Source organism: Diaporthe batatas (genome assembly GCF_019321695.1).
Source record: "Diaporthe batatas strain CRI 302-4 chromosome Unknown Contig00009, whole genome shotgun sequence".
In the NCBI taxonomy this organism is placed as follows: Eukaryota; Fungi; Ascomycota; class Sordariomycetes; order Diaporthales; family Diaporthaceae; genus Diaporthe; species Diaporthe batatas.
In genome coordinates, this window is record NW_025408556.1 from 2,350,243 (window position 1) to 2,364,522 (window position 14,280).

The window sequence follows — 14,280 nt, forward strand, 5'->3', positions numbered from 1 at the left end:
CTTTTAGAAATAAAGTACCTATTTTAATACCTTTACCCCTATTTTAAAAAGAACTATTAAAGTTAATAGTTAAGGTTATATATAAAAGGCTATAGGACCTAGAGTTATTATTTATAAATAGGGTACTCTATATTGCTAGGTAGATGATATTTAGTGGAGTTTTATTTAGCTTTTTTTCTAATAAGAACTTAAGAAAGATAGAGGATGCCCTATATAGCCGTCCCTTTTAACCCCCTTTAGTACCTATATTTATACTATCCCTTAGGAAATAAAAAGCTTGTTAATAGTAATAATAGGACTATTAGAACAATTAGGATTATTTAAGTGGTTATAATGCTAGTAGTATATATATATTATATAAGAAAGATATTAGTTAGGTAAAGTATTATAAGGTGGAGATTAATAAGGTTTAAATAGAGACTCTTTTTACCTTAACTAATTATAAGAACTTACCTACTTTTATTATATCTCTTTACAAGATTAATTAATATATTTATAATAAGTAAGCTAATATAATTAAAGATATACTTTATAATAATAAAAAGTTATATTAAAAGGCTTTAATAAAAGTATTAAAATAGTATTATTACTTATTATAAACTTTTAATAAGGTAGACTTAAACTACTTAACTATATACTAGTTATATAATTTAAAAATTAAATTACTACCTAGAATAAATCTTATATCTACAATTAAATATAAGCCCCTCTATAAAATATTATTTAAGGAGGTTAAAGTAGTTAAAGTATATATTACTAAAAACCTATAAAAAGGGTTTATTAAGCTTATAGTTACGCTTTAAGCGTTATTTATCCTTATAGCTACTAAACCTAATAGTGGCCTTTAATTTTATATAAATTTTAAAAAGCTTAATATTATTATTAAAAAAGATTATAATTTAATCCTATAAATAAATAAAATATTAAACTAATTTAATTAAACTAATATTTTTATAAAAATTAATATCTACTAAATTTTTTATAAAATATACCTTATAAAGGAAACTAATTATATAATAACTTTTTATATAAAATAAAGGTTATTTAAATATAAAGTTATACTATTTAGTTTATTTAATAGCCTATTTACCTTTTAGTAGTATATTAATAATATATTTTAAGAGTACCTTAACTAGTTTTATTATATATATATTAATAATATTATTATTTACTTTAAAATAAAAGATAAATATATCTAGTATATTACTATTATACTTAAATATTTATATAAAGTAGGCCTATAAGTAAACTTAAAGAAATATAAGTTTTATATTTAAAGCATTAAATTCTTAGGCTATATTATAAAAGTTAATAGCGTTTCTATAAACCCTAAAAAAATTAAGGCTATTTACAGCTAGTAAACACCTATAATATTAAAAAATATAAAATCCTTTTTTAATTTTTATAATTTTTACTAAAAGTTTATTCTTATATATAGCAAAATTATTAAGCCTTTAATATAGCTTATATATAAAGGTAAGGGGTTTTAATAGATCCTAAAATACTAAGTTTTCTTTAACTATTTTAAAAAGTATATAATTAATACCTTAATACTATTATATTTTATACTTAAACTCCTTATATACTTAAAGATAAATACGTCTAATATTATTATAGTTAATATTTTTTTAATAATATAATAATAATAAGTAATACCTAATTAAATATTTTTTAAAATAATATTAAATATATAAATAAACTATTTAATTTATAATAAAAAGCTTTTAGCTATAATATATTCCTTAAAATTCTAGGAGCTAAAACTAGCTAGCTTCTAGTTTATTTTATTTAAAATTATTACTAATTATTATATTTTAAAGTTCTATAATATAAAGCAGCTATTAAACTTTTAATAAACTAAATAGGCGAGCCTTTTAATTTATTTTAATTTTAAGCTATTATATTGCTTAAATACTTAAAATATATTAACTAATATACTATTTTAACACCTTAAGAAGCTTAAAACTTAAAAGGAATAACTAGATATTTATTAAACTATTTAAGTTTTCTATAAGGTTAATAAAAATACTAAATTAAAGGTATATAATATCTTTATTTTTTAAATTAATAATTAGCTAAACTTTACCTTATTTAATGTTAAGGGCATATATTTAAGCTTAAAGTTAATGTTTATAAATATAGGGAACCCTATTAATAATAATATAGTTTAAAATAACCCTAACTATCTATTAGTAATTATACCCTTTATTTCCCTTAAATAGTTTAGGTTTAAATTATTAAATATTTTATTATATATTAATTATAATTATTTAACTTTTAAATATTATTATAATTTAATAAAATAGGTATAAATAGCTAGAAGTTTACTAATAACTAGTATATTACTTTTATAATAAGTTAGTAATTTTAAATTATAATAAATTTTATATTAAAGTTATTAATAATATTTATTTTTATATTATAATAGTATATTTAAAATGGAATAAAATTGTTAAATTAATATAATATAGGTATTAATAGCTTAATTTATAAGTAAATATTATATAGTTTATAAATAACTATTTATATTAATTTTAAATACCTTTATAATAAAATATTAAGTTTATTTAAATTACTATTTATACCCTATTAGTTATAATAATACTTAGTAATTAATTTTAAGAGTATATTAATAAATAAAACTAGTTTAAATAACCTACTAGTAATAATAAATTATTTATTTAAGATTGTATAGTATATTCCTTATATAAATACTTATATTATAATATAAGCAATTTATTTTTATTATAAAGGGCCTTTTATATATTTAGCCTTTTAAATTTATTATTTTTAATTATAACCTTTAATTTATTTTATTTTTATTAATAAACTTTATTATATTATAAATATTTCATAAAAGTTATTTATTATAAGCTATTTTTAATTTTAAAGGTAGGCTAAAACCTCTTTTAGTAAATTAACTAGTATTTATATATATTTATAAACTATTATTAAAACAACTAGGTTAAAGTAGTATTAATTTTAAATTTTACTTAAATTTATTTATTATATAACTCTTTTAATAGGCTTTTACCCTTTAAAATTTAAATAAAGTTTACTTTTAATCTTCCTTTTAATTAAAAATGTTAAATATAATAATAAAATATTAGTTTTATATAAAAGTAACTATTATAAAATAAAGCCTAATATATAGCTTATACTTTATAAGGCTATATTAATAAGATTTAAGTAGTAATATAATAAACTTAAAAGTATATAATAAAATAGGTAAATTAATACTATTATAAACCTAATTTTAGTATTAATAATTATATTTTATTATTAAAAGATATAAATAATTAACCGCTTATATAATAAATTTAAGTACTCTTTTATTTAGTAATTTTACTATATTATAAGTAATAATTTTTATTATTTTTTTAAATTTAAGATTCCCCTAACCTAATATAGCTATAAAATATTCATACCTAATTAATTATAATTTAACTTATAGGACCCCCTTTTAAAGTAGCTTCCTCTTTAATTTAAAGGTAAGATTATTAATAAAAAGGAAGAGTAAAAGGTAAATAAAATCCTAACATTTAAGGTTTTATATAAGATACTATTTTATTAGGTTTACTAAAAGGGTTAGGACCTAAATTTAAAATAATACCTAATTAATAACTTTAAGTATATATTAACTATATTAAAGGTATACTATAATACTTACCCTAATAATATTAGATTTTATATTAACTATAAAAGTAATTATATATTTAACTATAAAAAGGAGATTTTAAATTATAATAATAATAATAAGTTAATATAGCCTAGTTAATAATAATAATATATTAGATAGAAGTATAGGATGGGTATATTTTTAATTAAAATATTTATAGTAAATAAAGGTGTTATTTTATAGTATATAATATAAAAAAGTAGATAATACTATTAGTTATAATATACTTTATAATTAAAGTAATTATAACTTTAATATTAAGGGGGTATTAAAGGGTAATATTATAATAGAATAATAATAAGGTATAAATTACCCTATAAAATAAAAAGGTTAATTATAGGGTATTTATTTAAAATATTAATTATTTTAATTATTATATAATATAAAACTATTATAACTTAAAGTTTTAAAGCCTTTAGTATAATAATAAATCCTAAAGGTCATCCTTATAAGAATTTAAAAGTATTATTTAAATAATTATTAATAAGGTTATAAGTTTAACTTTAACTAGTAATATAGTTAGTTACCTTTTTAAAAAGGAGGAATTATTAAAGTTATAAACTAAATATTTATAGAACTAATTAGTAGGTTTATATACTCTACTTATTTTATTAGTTTAAGTAGCCTCTATACTTTTATAATATAGATTATAATTTTACTACCTCCTTTATATTATTCTTTAAATAACTTTAATTTTAAATTAATAATTTTTATAAATAATTTAAGTTTTACTATAAGTTATAAGGATTATTTTATTTAAAATAGTATTTAAAATAATAAAAGGTTATTATAAATTTAAAAATATTAAATTAATAATTAATATTATAAAGTTCTTTTATAATTATTAAAAGTTTTTAATTATATTAATATTAAATTTTATATTTTAAATTTATATTAATTAAATATTAAGAGAGTAAAATTATTTAACTATTTATTTAAGTTTATAATATTTTTTATATTATAAAATTATAATATTATTTATTTACTTTTAAATATTTTAATAAAACTTTATTATAATATAATTATAGTATTATTAGATTTTTATAATATATATAATAATTTTATTAATAAATTTATTATATTAAATTTATATAATTAAATTAAAAGTATAATTTAAAGATTTTATTTTTATATAATTAAATTAAATATATATATTATTTATAATAATTATTATTAATATTATAATATTAAAATTAAAAATTATATATTTTTAATATTTAATATTTTATTTATTAAATTTTTAATTTATTTAAATTATTATTTAATATATATATTTTTAAATAATAGAATTTTAAAAAATGTATATTATATTATACTTAAATTTATAGTTTAGTACTTAAAATCTTTTAAATAAAGAAAAATTTAAGTTTAATTTTTAATAGGTTCCTTATAGTATATTTTATTTCTTTTTTTTATTTTTTATTTTATTAATTAACTTATTATTAATTAAATAAAAGTTAAATAAAAGTTAAATAGGATATTAAATAGAAAGTTAAATAAAAGTTAAATAAAAGTTAAATAAAAGTTAAATAAAAGTTAAGTAAAAATTGAATAAAAGTTAAATAAAAATAAAATAAAAATTAAGTAAAAGTTAAATAAAAGTTAAATAAAATATTAAATAAAAGTTAAATAGAAAGTTAAATAAAAGTTAAATAAACTATATAATAAAATATTTAAATAATTTAAATATTTTTAAGTTTATTTTATATTTATTAAATATTAAAGGAATATTAATAATTTTTAAAATCATTTAATTTAATAATTATTTTTTATAATTAATAAAGAAGTTTAAAGTAACCCTTAATTTTAATTAATATATAAGGAAGTTTAGGTAACTTTTAGTTTTAATTAATAAATAAAAAGTTTAAAATAACTTTTAGTTTTAATTAATAAATAAAGAAGTTTAAAGTAACCCTTAGTTTTTAACTAATAAATAAGGAAGTTTAAAATAAATTTTAATTTTTAATTAATAAATAAAAAGTTTAAAGTAATTTTTAATTTTTAATTAATAAATAAGGAAGTTTAAAGTAATTTTTAGTTTTAATTAGTAAATAAAAAGTTTAAAATAATTTATAAATTTTTAAAAATTTTATTAAAAAATAATAATAAAATAACTTTTATTAATTTTAAAAGTATAAAATATATAATTATTTTAATTTATTTTATAATTTATTAAATTAAATAATTTAAAATAAAATAAATTATTATTCTTTTAAAATAAATTATTTAAATATAATTAAATTAAAAGAAATAATAAAATAAATTATTTTAAATTATTTCTTTATTTCTCCTTTATTAATTCCTTTAAATTCTAAATTTCTACCTCTAACTTTTAAATACTATTAAACCTTTAATTTTATAATAATATTAATTTCCTTACTATCTCTATATTAAGATTAACCTTTAATTTAATTATAATATAATTAATAATAAAAACTATTTTTTATAATAATAAATATAATTAAAATTATAAAAATTTTAAACTAATATATTTAATATAAAATATTAAAATCTATTATTTTTTAATATTTAAAAGTTTAACTATTAATTATTAATAAAAAATATTTAAAATAAAATAATTTAAAATACCTTAAAGTTAAAGTATATTTTTTAAAAATAAATATTATATTTACCTTTAATATTTATTAAAGATTTAATATAAAATTTATTATTAAAATTAAGAATATTTTAAGATAAATTTATAAATAAAATATTATATATATTTTTATTAAAAGAAATTAATTTTATTTTAACTTTATAAAATATTAATAAATATATAAATAAAAATTAATTTTAAACTTATTTATTAAACTTATCTTTTAAAATAAATGATATATTAACTTTTATAAAAAATAAAAGTCTAATAATTTATTTTTTTAAAAATAAAATATTTTATATTTTAAATTTAAAATTAAAATTAATATAAAAATTTATAACGTTTTATATTAACTTTAATTAATTAATATAAAAGTATTTCTTTAATTTATTTAAGTTAACTTTAATAACTTTTATAAATTTAAAAATAGTTTTTTAAATAAATTAATATATAATTATAATATAAATTAAATAAAATTATTTATTAAAAAATCTCTTTTAACTTTTTTAAATTTTTTATTAAAGTTTTTAAATTATTATATATTATATAAATATATAATAATTTTTAAAAATAATTATATATAATTACCCTTAAAGTTTAATAAAAGGTTTTAAAATACCTTAAATATCTTATTAATTTAAGTTAAAATATATATTTCTAATTTAAAAACTATATTTCTAAACTTAATATTAAATATATTTCTTTGTATATATATTAAAGGCTCTTTTAATTATAAAAAGTTTTTAATATAAAATATATAGAATTCTACTTAATAAAGGTATTTAAATTAAAATTAATATAAAATATTATTTAAAATATTTTTACTTACTTAAAGATATATAAATTTTTAAAATTTCTTTTAAAGATTTATTTTATATATACTTTTAATACTTTTATTAAAAATCTATTAATTTTAATATTATATTAAATTAATATTATTATTTATTAAACTTAAATAATAATATTTATTAAAATTAATATTAAATATTAATAATATTAATAAAATTATTTATTATTTTAATAAACTCTAATATAATAACTTATAGATTTATAAAATATTTAAAATATATTTATTAATTTTTTATTTAATAAATAATTTTTAAAATATTTTATATTATTAAATTAATAATATATACTATATAATAAATATTATTATTAAAATTAAAATTTAAATTAAAATTATATTTTTTTAAATTTTAATAAAAATATATTATTATTTATTATATTATTTTAAATAAAATTATAATAAAATTAGTTATTAAATAAATATATATATATATAATATTAAATACCTAAAAATACTATTTAAAGTTATATTTAAATAACTTTAAATAAATTTTTAAAATTTTTTAAAAATAAAATTAATATACCTATTTTTAATTTAAAAATTAATTAATTTATAAATTAATTAAAATTTCTAAATTAATATATAAAATAATTATTTCTATATAAACTATATTTACCTTAAAAATTTAAATATTAAAAGTAAAAAAGATTTATTATAATTAATAATATTTTCTTTTAAGTTTAAATTTAAATTTATAAAGTCTTTATTAAAAGTATTTATTAAAATATTTTTAATTTTAAATAATTAATAAGAAATATAACTTTATATATATATATTAATAAAGGTTTAATTAATTAAAATATTAAAAATATTTATATATATAAATTTAAATAAAATAATAATTTTTAAAAATTTTAAATTTAATATACTAAAAAGTAAATTATTTTTAATAATGAAATTTAAAATTTTATTATAAATATTTATATTTATAAAATTAATTTTAATTTATTTAATTAGAATATTAAAAAATTATAAAATATAATTTTTAAAAATATTAATATATTAATAAAAATATTTTTAAAATATTTTACTTATTTTTATTTTTATTTTTACTTTTTTATTAAAAGGAATTTCTAAATGAACTTTTTATAATAATAAGTATAATTTAAAGCTTAAAACTCTTTAAAATATCTTTTTTATAAAAGTATTTATAAAATTAATTAATTAAAAATTAAATAAAAATTTAATTTTAAAAAAATTAAAAACTATTTTATATATTAATTATATAATTAGGTATTTTAAAAATATAATTAAATATACTTTTATTATAAAACTAATTTAAAAATAACTTTTATTATTTTTAACTAATTATAATTTAATATAAATATAATTATATATAAATAAAATTTATAAAGTAATATTTATATATAATTTTATTTTTTATTAAAAGAAAATAACTTATTAAGTATAAAATATTAAAATCTATTAATTTATATTTTTTTAATATATAGAAGAGTTTAAGTAAATAAATTATTTTAAAAATATAAATATATATTTTTTAAAAGGGAGTAGTATATAATTAATACTATTATATTTATTTTTAAAATAAATTATAAATTATTTTTAAAAGAAAGAATATAAAGGACTTTATAATAGGAGAAAAGGAAATAAAATAAAGATATATTTATTTAAAATAAATAAATAAATCTTTTAATAAAGTAAAGGTTTTATATAATAATGAAAATAGTAGAAGGTTTATATAAAGAGGTAAAAATAAAAAAATTTAAAGGGAGAAAAGAGCTATATATATAGAAAAATAAAAAAATATTTAAATAATTAAACTCTTTATTTAATATTTTAGTAAATAAAATCTATTTATTATAAATAATTTATTAAACTATTTTTATAATAAATAATTTATTAGTTTAACTTTATTTTTAATAAAATTTAAAAGAATAATTATTATAATATATAATATTTTAATAATAAAATATTATATTATAATATTATAATATAGTAGTAAATTTTATAATATTAGAAATTTAATATATAAAGGTTTTATATTTAAGTAATTCTTTTTTTAAAAATAAAATTAAATTATTATTTTAAATATTATAATAAAGTATTTTATAAATATTTATATTAATTTTTAAATAATCTTTTATATATTATTATATTTTTATAATATTTTTTAAAAATATTTAAATTATTTTATTAAATAATTAAAAGTTAAATTTAAATAATTAAAACTTTAATTTAAAAATATTAAGGCTTAAACTAGATAGTTAGGGGCCTAAATTAGATAGTTAAGGGCTTAAATTAGATAGTTAAGGGTTTAAATTAGGTAGTTAAAGGCCTAAACTAAGTAGTTAAAGGCCTAAACTAAATAGTTAAAACTAAAAATAAAATATTTTAAAGTATTAAATATTAAAGTATTCTATATAAATTTAAAAATATTTTTATTAACTTTAAAATATATTTTTATATATAAATATTATTTTATTATATTTAATTTTAAATATTTATAATTTATTTTCTTTATTTAAAGAATATATTATATTAATTTAATTTATTAAAATATTTTATTTAAATTATTACTTTTATAGGATAGATTTTACTTTTAAATATAATATATATTTATAAAGTATCTTTATATATATATAAAGAATTTAAAAAACTTTTAAGTTTTTAAAATAATAATTTTAATATATTATTAAAATTATTATATATTATTTAAAATATAACTTTTATACTATTTAATATATTTTTAATAATTTTATTAATAAAATATAAAATAAAAAATATTTAAATATATTTTTATTATATTTTTAAATTTATATTAATTTAATTATAAAATAATTAATATAAATAGTTAAGTTAAAAATAAGGGAAAGAGGGGGTATAAGCTTAAATAGGTTATAAGTTATTTTTAATTTATTTTATAAAGGGTTAAAAATATATATAATTATTAATTAATTAATATATATAGTATAGTTAAATAAATCCTTTTATAAATTTTATAAATAATTTCTATAATTATATAAATTATAAATTTAAGTTTAATTTTTATTAAAACCTATAAATTACTAAATTTAGAAAAAAACCTATATATTATAGAAAAGCTCTATTTTTCTTTTAATCTTTTAATCTTTTTTTAATTTAATTTTAATCTTTTAATTTTAATTATTTAGTATAATTAAGTAATTAAAGACTAATTTATTTTAATTATAGTCTAATTAAAGACTAATAGATTAAAGATTAACTTAGTTAGATTAAGAAATTAAGGAATAAATTTATAACCCTGGTTTAACGGGATGGGCGTTGACACGCTGGTCACAGTGCTCACGTGAGTTTAAAGTACGATGCTTGTTATTGTGATTGCGGTTGGTGATGTAGTCAGTGATAACATTTCACCAGCTGTCCAGGACGTGGAGGCTTTGGTCGAAAGGTGAAGTTGTTTGCGACCTTGTTTTCAACACCGCAGGAAGGAACGACGCGTCAAATCTTTCAAACATGGCAAGCCCTAGGAGGCAAAATGATGTCATGCCACCGCCCTTGTAGCTTCCGGAACTGGCTTCAAGATTTCACAATGAGTCATTCTGCTTCGTCTTCTGCAAAGTTATCCGCTCAGAGCCCTGGAGGTTATGAACTAGGATCAAGAAGGTGCGTGTGTTGTCCCTTAAATGATACGGACCACGAGCATCGACTATGGGGTCTAGCTGTCGTCCTCCAGGAAGTTGTTCACCATACAGGAGGTTTTCTCACAGGAGCCTGTGCCATACCAAGTTTGAAGATGCTTTTCCTGCGTACCAAACGTCCGGGCAGAGCTTATAAGGATGTATGACCATTTCCATACTTAAGTGTGAACTTACCAATGACGCTCCCTGTCGCTTCCTGAAGGCAAGCATGTTTCCCACATCTTTAGTGCCACAGAACTCCCCAGTCACATAACCACCTCGCCTCGTCAGAATGTATCCGATATGCCTTACCAGAACTTGATCTTATGGTGGTGCACTTCTTTCTTTCTAAATTTCTGCCCCGCTGAGTGGTCACTGGTCAAGCACCAGCAGCTCCGCCGCCGCCACGACATGCGCATTGCTGACATGCATGATGGAGGTGCATCTTGTCATTTTATTGGGGCCACAGTTACACACTGAGGCTGAGTGCATTTCGAAGCGGGGAAGTTGACAAAACCGCCCGATCTTGTTTTGGGTCCAACTGACTCTCTGCCCCTTTCCAAAAAAAAAAAAAAAATCATTCCTACGCCTCATGCAAGAATCCAAGTACGAGAACCGACGGAAGAAGCATTTCATCCACAGACCAGTTGCGAACGAGCTAAGATGGCCGAAGTCCTCGGTCTTGTCGCCTCCGGCCTCAGCGTCGCGCAAGTCGCCGGGTCCATCGTAACAAACAGTCTCAAGTTAAAGGCTCTGCTAGACGAGGTCAAAGACGCACCCGACAACCTCGGTTACATGCTCAATCGTCTCCAGCTTCTTGCTCCAGTCCTCTGCGAGACGACCCCAGACGGAGGCGATGCTGCGGGAACGAATGCGCCACTACCATCTGCTTCCGCAAACGCACATCTCCAGCAGGCGATGCAGAACGCACTCGCCGCATGCCAAGCAGCCAGTGAGCAACTCCAGGGCCTCGTCACGGACCTCATGTCCCAGGTCAATACGAACCGTGGTGGCCTGAGGCGAAAGTCAGCCATGGTGAAGATTGTGCTGAAGAAGGGCACACTGGCGCAATACGAAATGCGCCTTCAAAATACTATCCAGCTTTTGACATTGGCGCAGAGTAGTTACATTGTGTAAGAGCCAGCATGCTGCCCGTATTAATGGATGACGGACCAACGGCACCTACTAATCCAAGGGTCATCTTCCCAGCGCGTTGCAACGAACGCAGCCCGAGGCCATCGTTTCTCAGCTCATGTCCGCCCTTTCTCAGTGCCCCCAGTCCGCCGCCCTCGGTCATGCAGAGACGACCCACGACCAAGCATTGGCCCAATTGCAAGTTGCCTCCAAACCCCCACGGCGTCGGGCGTCAAATAGCCGGACACCCAGCTTCGCAAGATCACAATACTTGCAAATGGGGCTTGCCAAGATAACGGGGCTGCTTCGAGTTCGCGCGGCATCGAAGCAAGCGGATTGTGGGACGAGTACCTCGAGCCAGGAAGGTCTTCTGCGAATTGAAATCCAGATGCCCAGGTGGCTGTGTAACTCTGTATTCGATGCGGTATTCTCTCGAAGTTATGCCGGCTGGGCTTGCTCACTCAACGTGTACAGCTACATTCGGCGCGACTCCGACGTATTCAGGCTGATCGAAGACGCATTAAGACTTGACGATCTCAATATGATGTTTCGCCTTTTTCAAGACAGAAAGTGTGGTCCACTAGACCACATATTGTTCGGCCATGAGAGTGAGTCAGGGCTGCTTGAGGTGAGTGAACCTTGGAATAGACCTGTAACACGCGCCCTGCGGAATGCCTCGCACAGCTGAAATAATCCTGCAGAGTTGCTGACAACAGAATAGCGTGCGCTATTACATGGAGCTTGGCAAGTCGCTAGATACTTGCTCGACTACGATTCAGAGGAAGCCAATACTTCCGACCTTATAGGGTGGCAGCCTATACGCGCAGAAAGAATACCCCAATTTGAACATTTTCTCCAGCACGATGAGCTGAGCGATACAGCTCGAATCAAAGCCCTACATGGCTGTGGCGGTGATCTAAACTCTTTCACTGATCTTGTCAGTCGACTCTGGCCTCACAACGAGTTCTATGAAGCCGGCTTTCTAGGCAAACGATTGAACTTGGCGACAACGCTTGTGCGTGTCTTTGCTTGGAAGTCACCTGTGCTTTCTCATGACGTCTTTCATCATCTCTGTCAGTCGTTATGCCTTGAAGCAGCGGATACTCTAACCGTTGTAGAGATGATGGACAGCCTCGCTTACGGGGTAGGCCAAACGGTGTGGCTCGATCCAGACACTACAAACAAGTGGCATATCGTGATCTTGGATGTAATAAGTCGACTCAAAAAATCCGCGATGATGCCAGAAGAACACCCCTACACGAAAATTGGTAATGTTGGTTGGAGTTTACAGCTATTCCGTACAGTTACACCATTCACAAACTTATTCTTGCCATCGTTCATGGCGCTTCCCGGCTTGAGCTCGGAACGGAAGAGCACTAGACATCACAAGATGGATTCGCGGCTTAGCAATTGCGCAAGAGCTGCACAAATTTGGCTTCAAATGCTTCAAGAATGCGGTATTGATCTGCTAGAATATGGAAATTATGAAAAGCGAAGGCTTATGGACGAAGAAGGTTGTGATTTTAGAATTTTCCAAGACGTGTGGGATGAAAGATGGATTGACGGGACCAAGAATGGTCTGTTTGAAATAAGATTGATCAATTTCAACCATGGTAGCCAGGTGGAGGACTGGAAGCTGTGGTGGTCGGAGCCGACAGATGAATTGGTTGGCGACTTTTGGAGGGAAATGGAGCCGGGGCCACTGTGCATGCCTGGAAGCTGGGTCGAAGACTGAGGACGAGGCTTCGGGCTGCTGTACGTGATGAATTTTGGGCACTTTTTGAAATGGAATAAACAGAGAGGGGCTGCCATGTAGATGTAAACCCAGTTAACGATTTGCCTCGTGAAAACTTCTATGGTACCGTCTTATACGGCTCACAAGTTCATTCTTCCCGCAAATTTAACCGTCTCTAGGCACTATTATTTGAGAATTTGATTTGACCCAAGGTGACAAGAAAACACAAAAGCGATTGTCTAGGCCCTATCTATCTAACCTGTCATCCGGTCCTGGCACCATCAGTATAAGTACCACGACCAGAGACGAAAGCACGAGCACCTGTCGTCAAAAATAAATGCCACTGCACTATTCGTGCAAAATTGACGCCACGCTTGACAGAGGCGCGTAGTCTTTGAATCACAACAGCATCGCATTCTGAACTAGTGGGACATCATCCCTCCATGCGTGATCACAACCTCACACGAACCCATTTCCCAGAAGATACAACATCCATCCAAATCCGCACCCTCACACCAAGTTCAAGGAAAACACACCCGAGCAAAGTACACACGCTCGCAGCATGGCATCCGTGCCTGACAGGCCAGCCACGAACATGTGTCGGACGGCTACGTGCAGTCACACACGCGCGCACACGCCCGCCTGCATACAGCACCCTGCCGAATGGACCCG

General features: G+C 21.8%; 1 protein-coding gene across 1 annotated transcript; it reads left to right on the forward strand.

Moving 5' to 3' along the window:
- The first annotated feature begins 11,299 nt into the window (after positions 1–11,299).
- On the forward strand, positions 11,300–13,790 carry KVR01_007889 (uncharacterized protein). The gene is made up of 3 exons (XM_044787345.1): positions 11,300–11,872; positions 11,949–12,501; positions 12,595–13,790. Exons 1-3 carry the CDS (start codon positions 11,403–11,405, stop codon positions 13,606–13,608), a joined length of 2,037 nt encoding a protein of 678 aa, XP_044642867.1. The 5' UTR covers positions 11,300–11,402; the 3' UTR covers positions 13,609–13,790.
- The last annotated feature ends 490 nt before the right edge of the window (positions 13,791–14,280 follow it).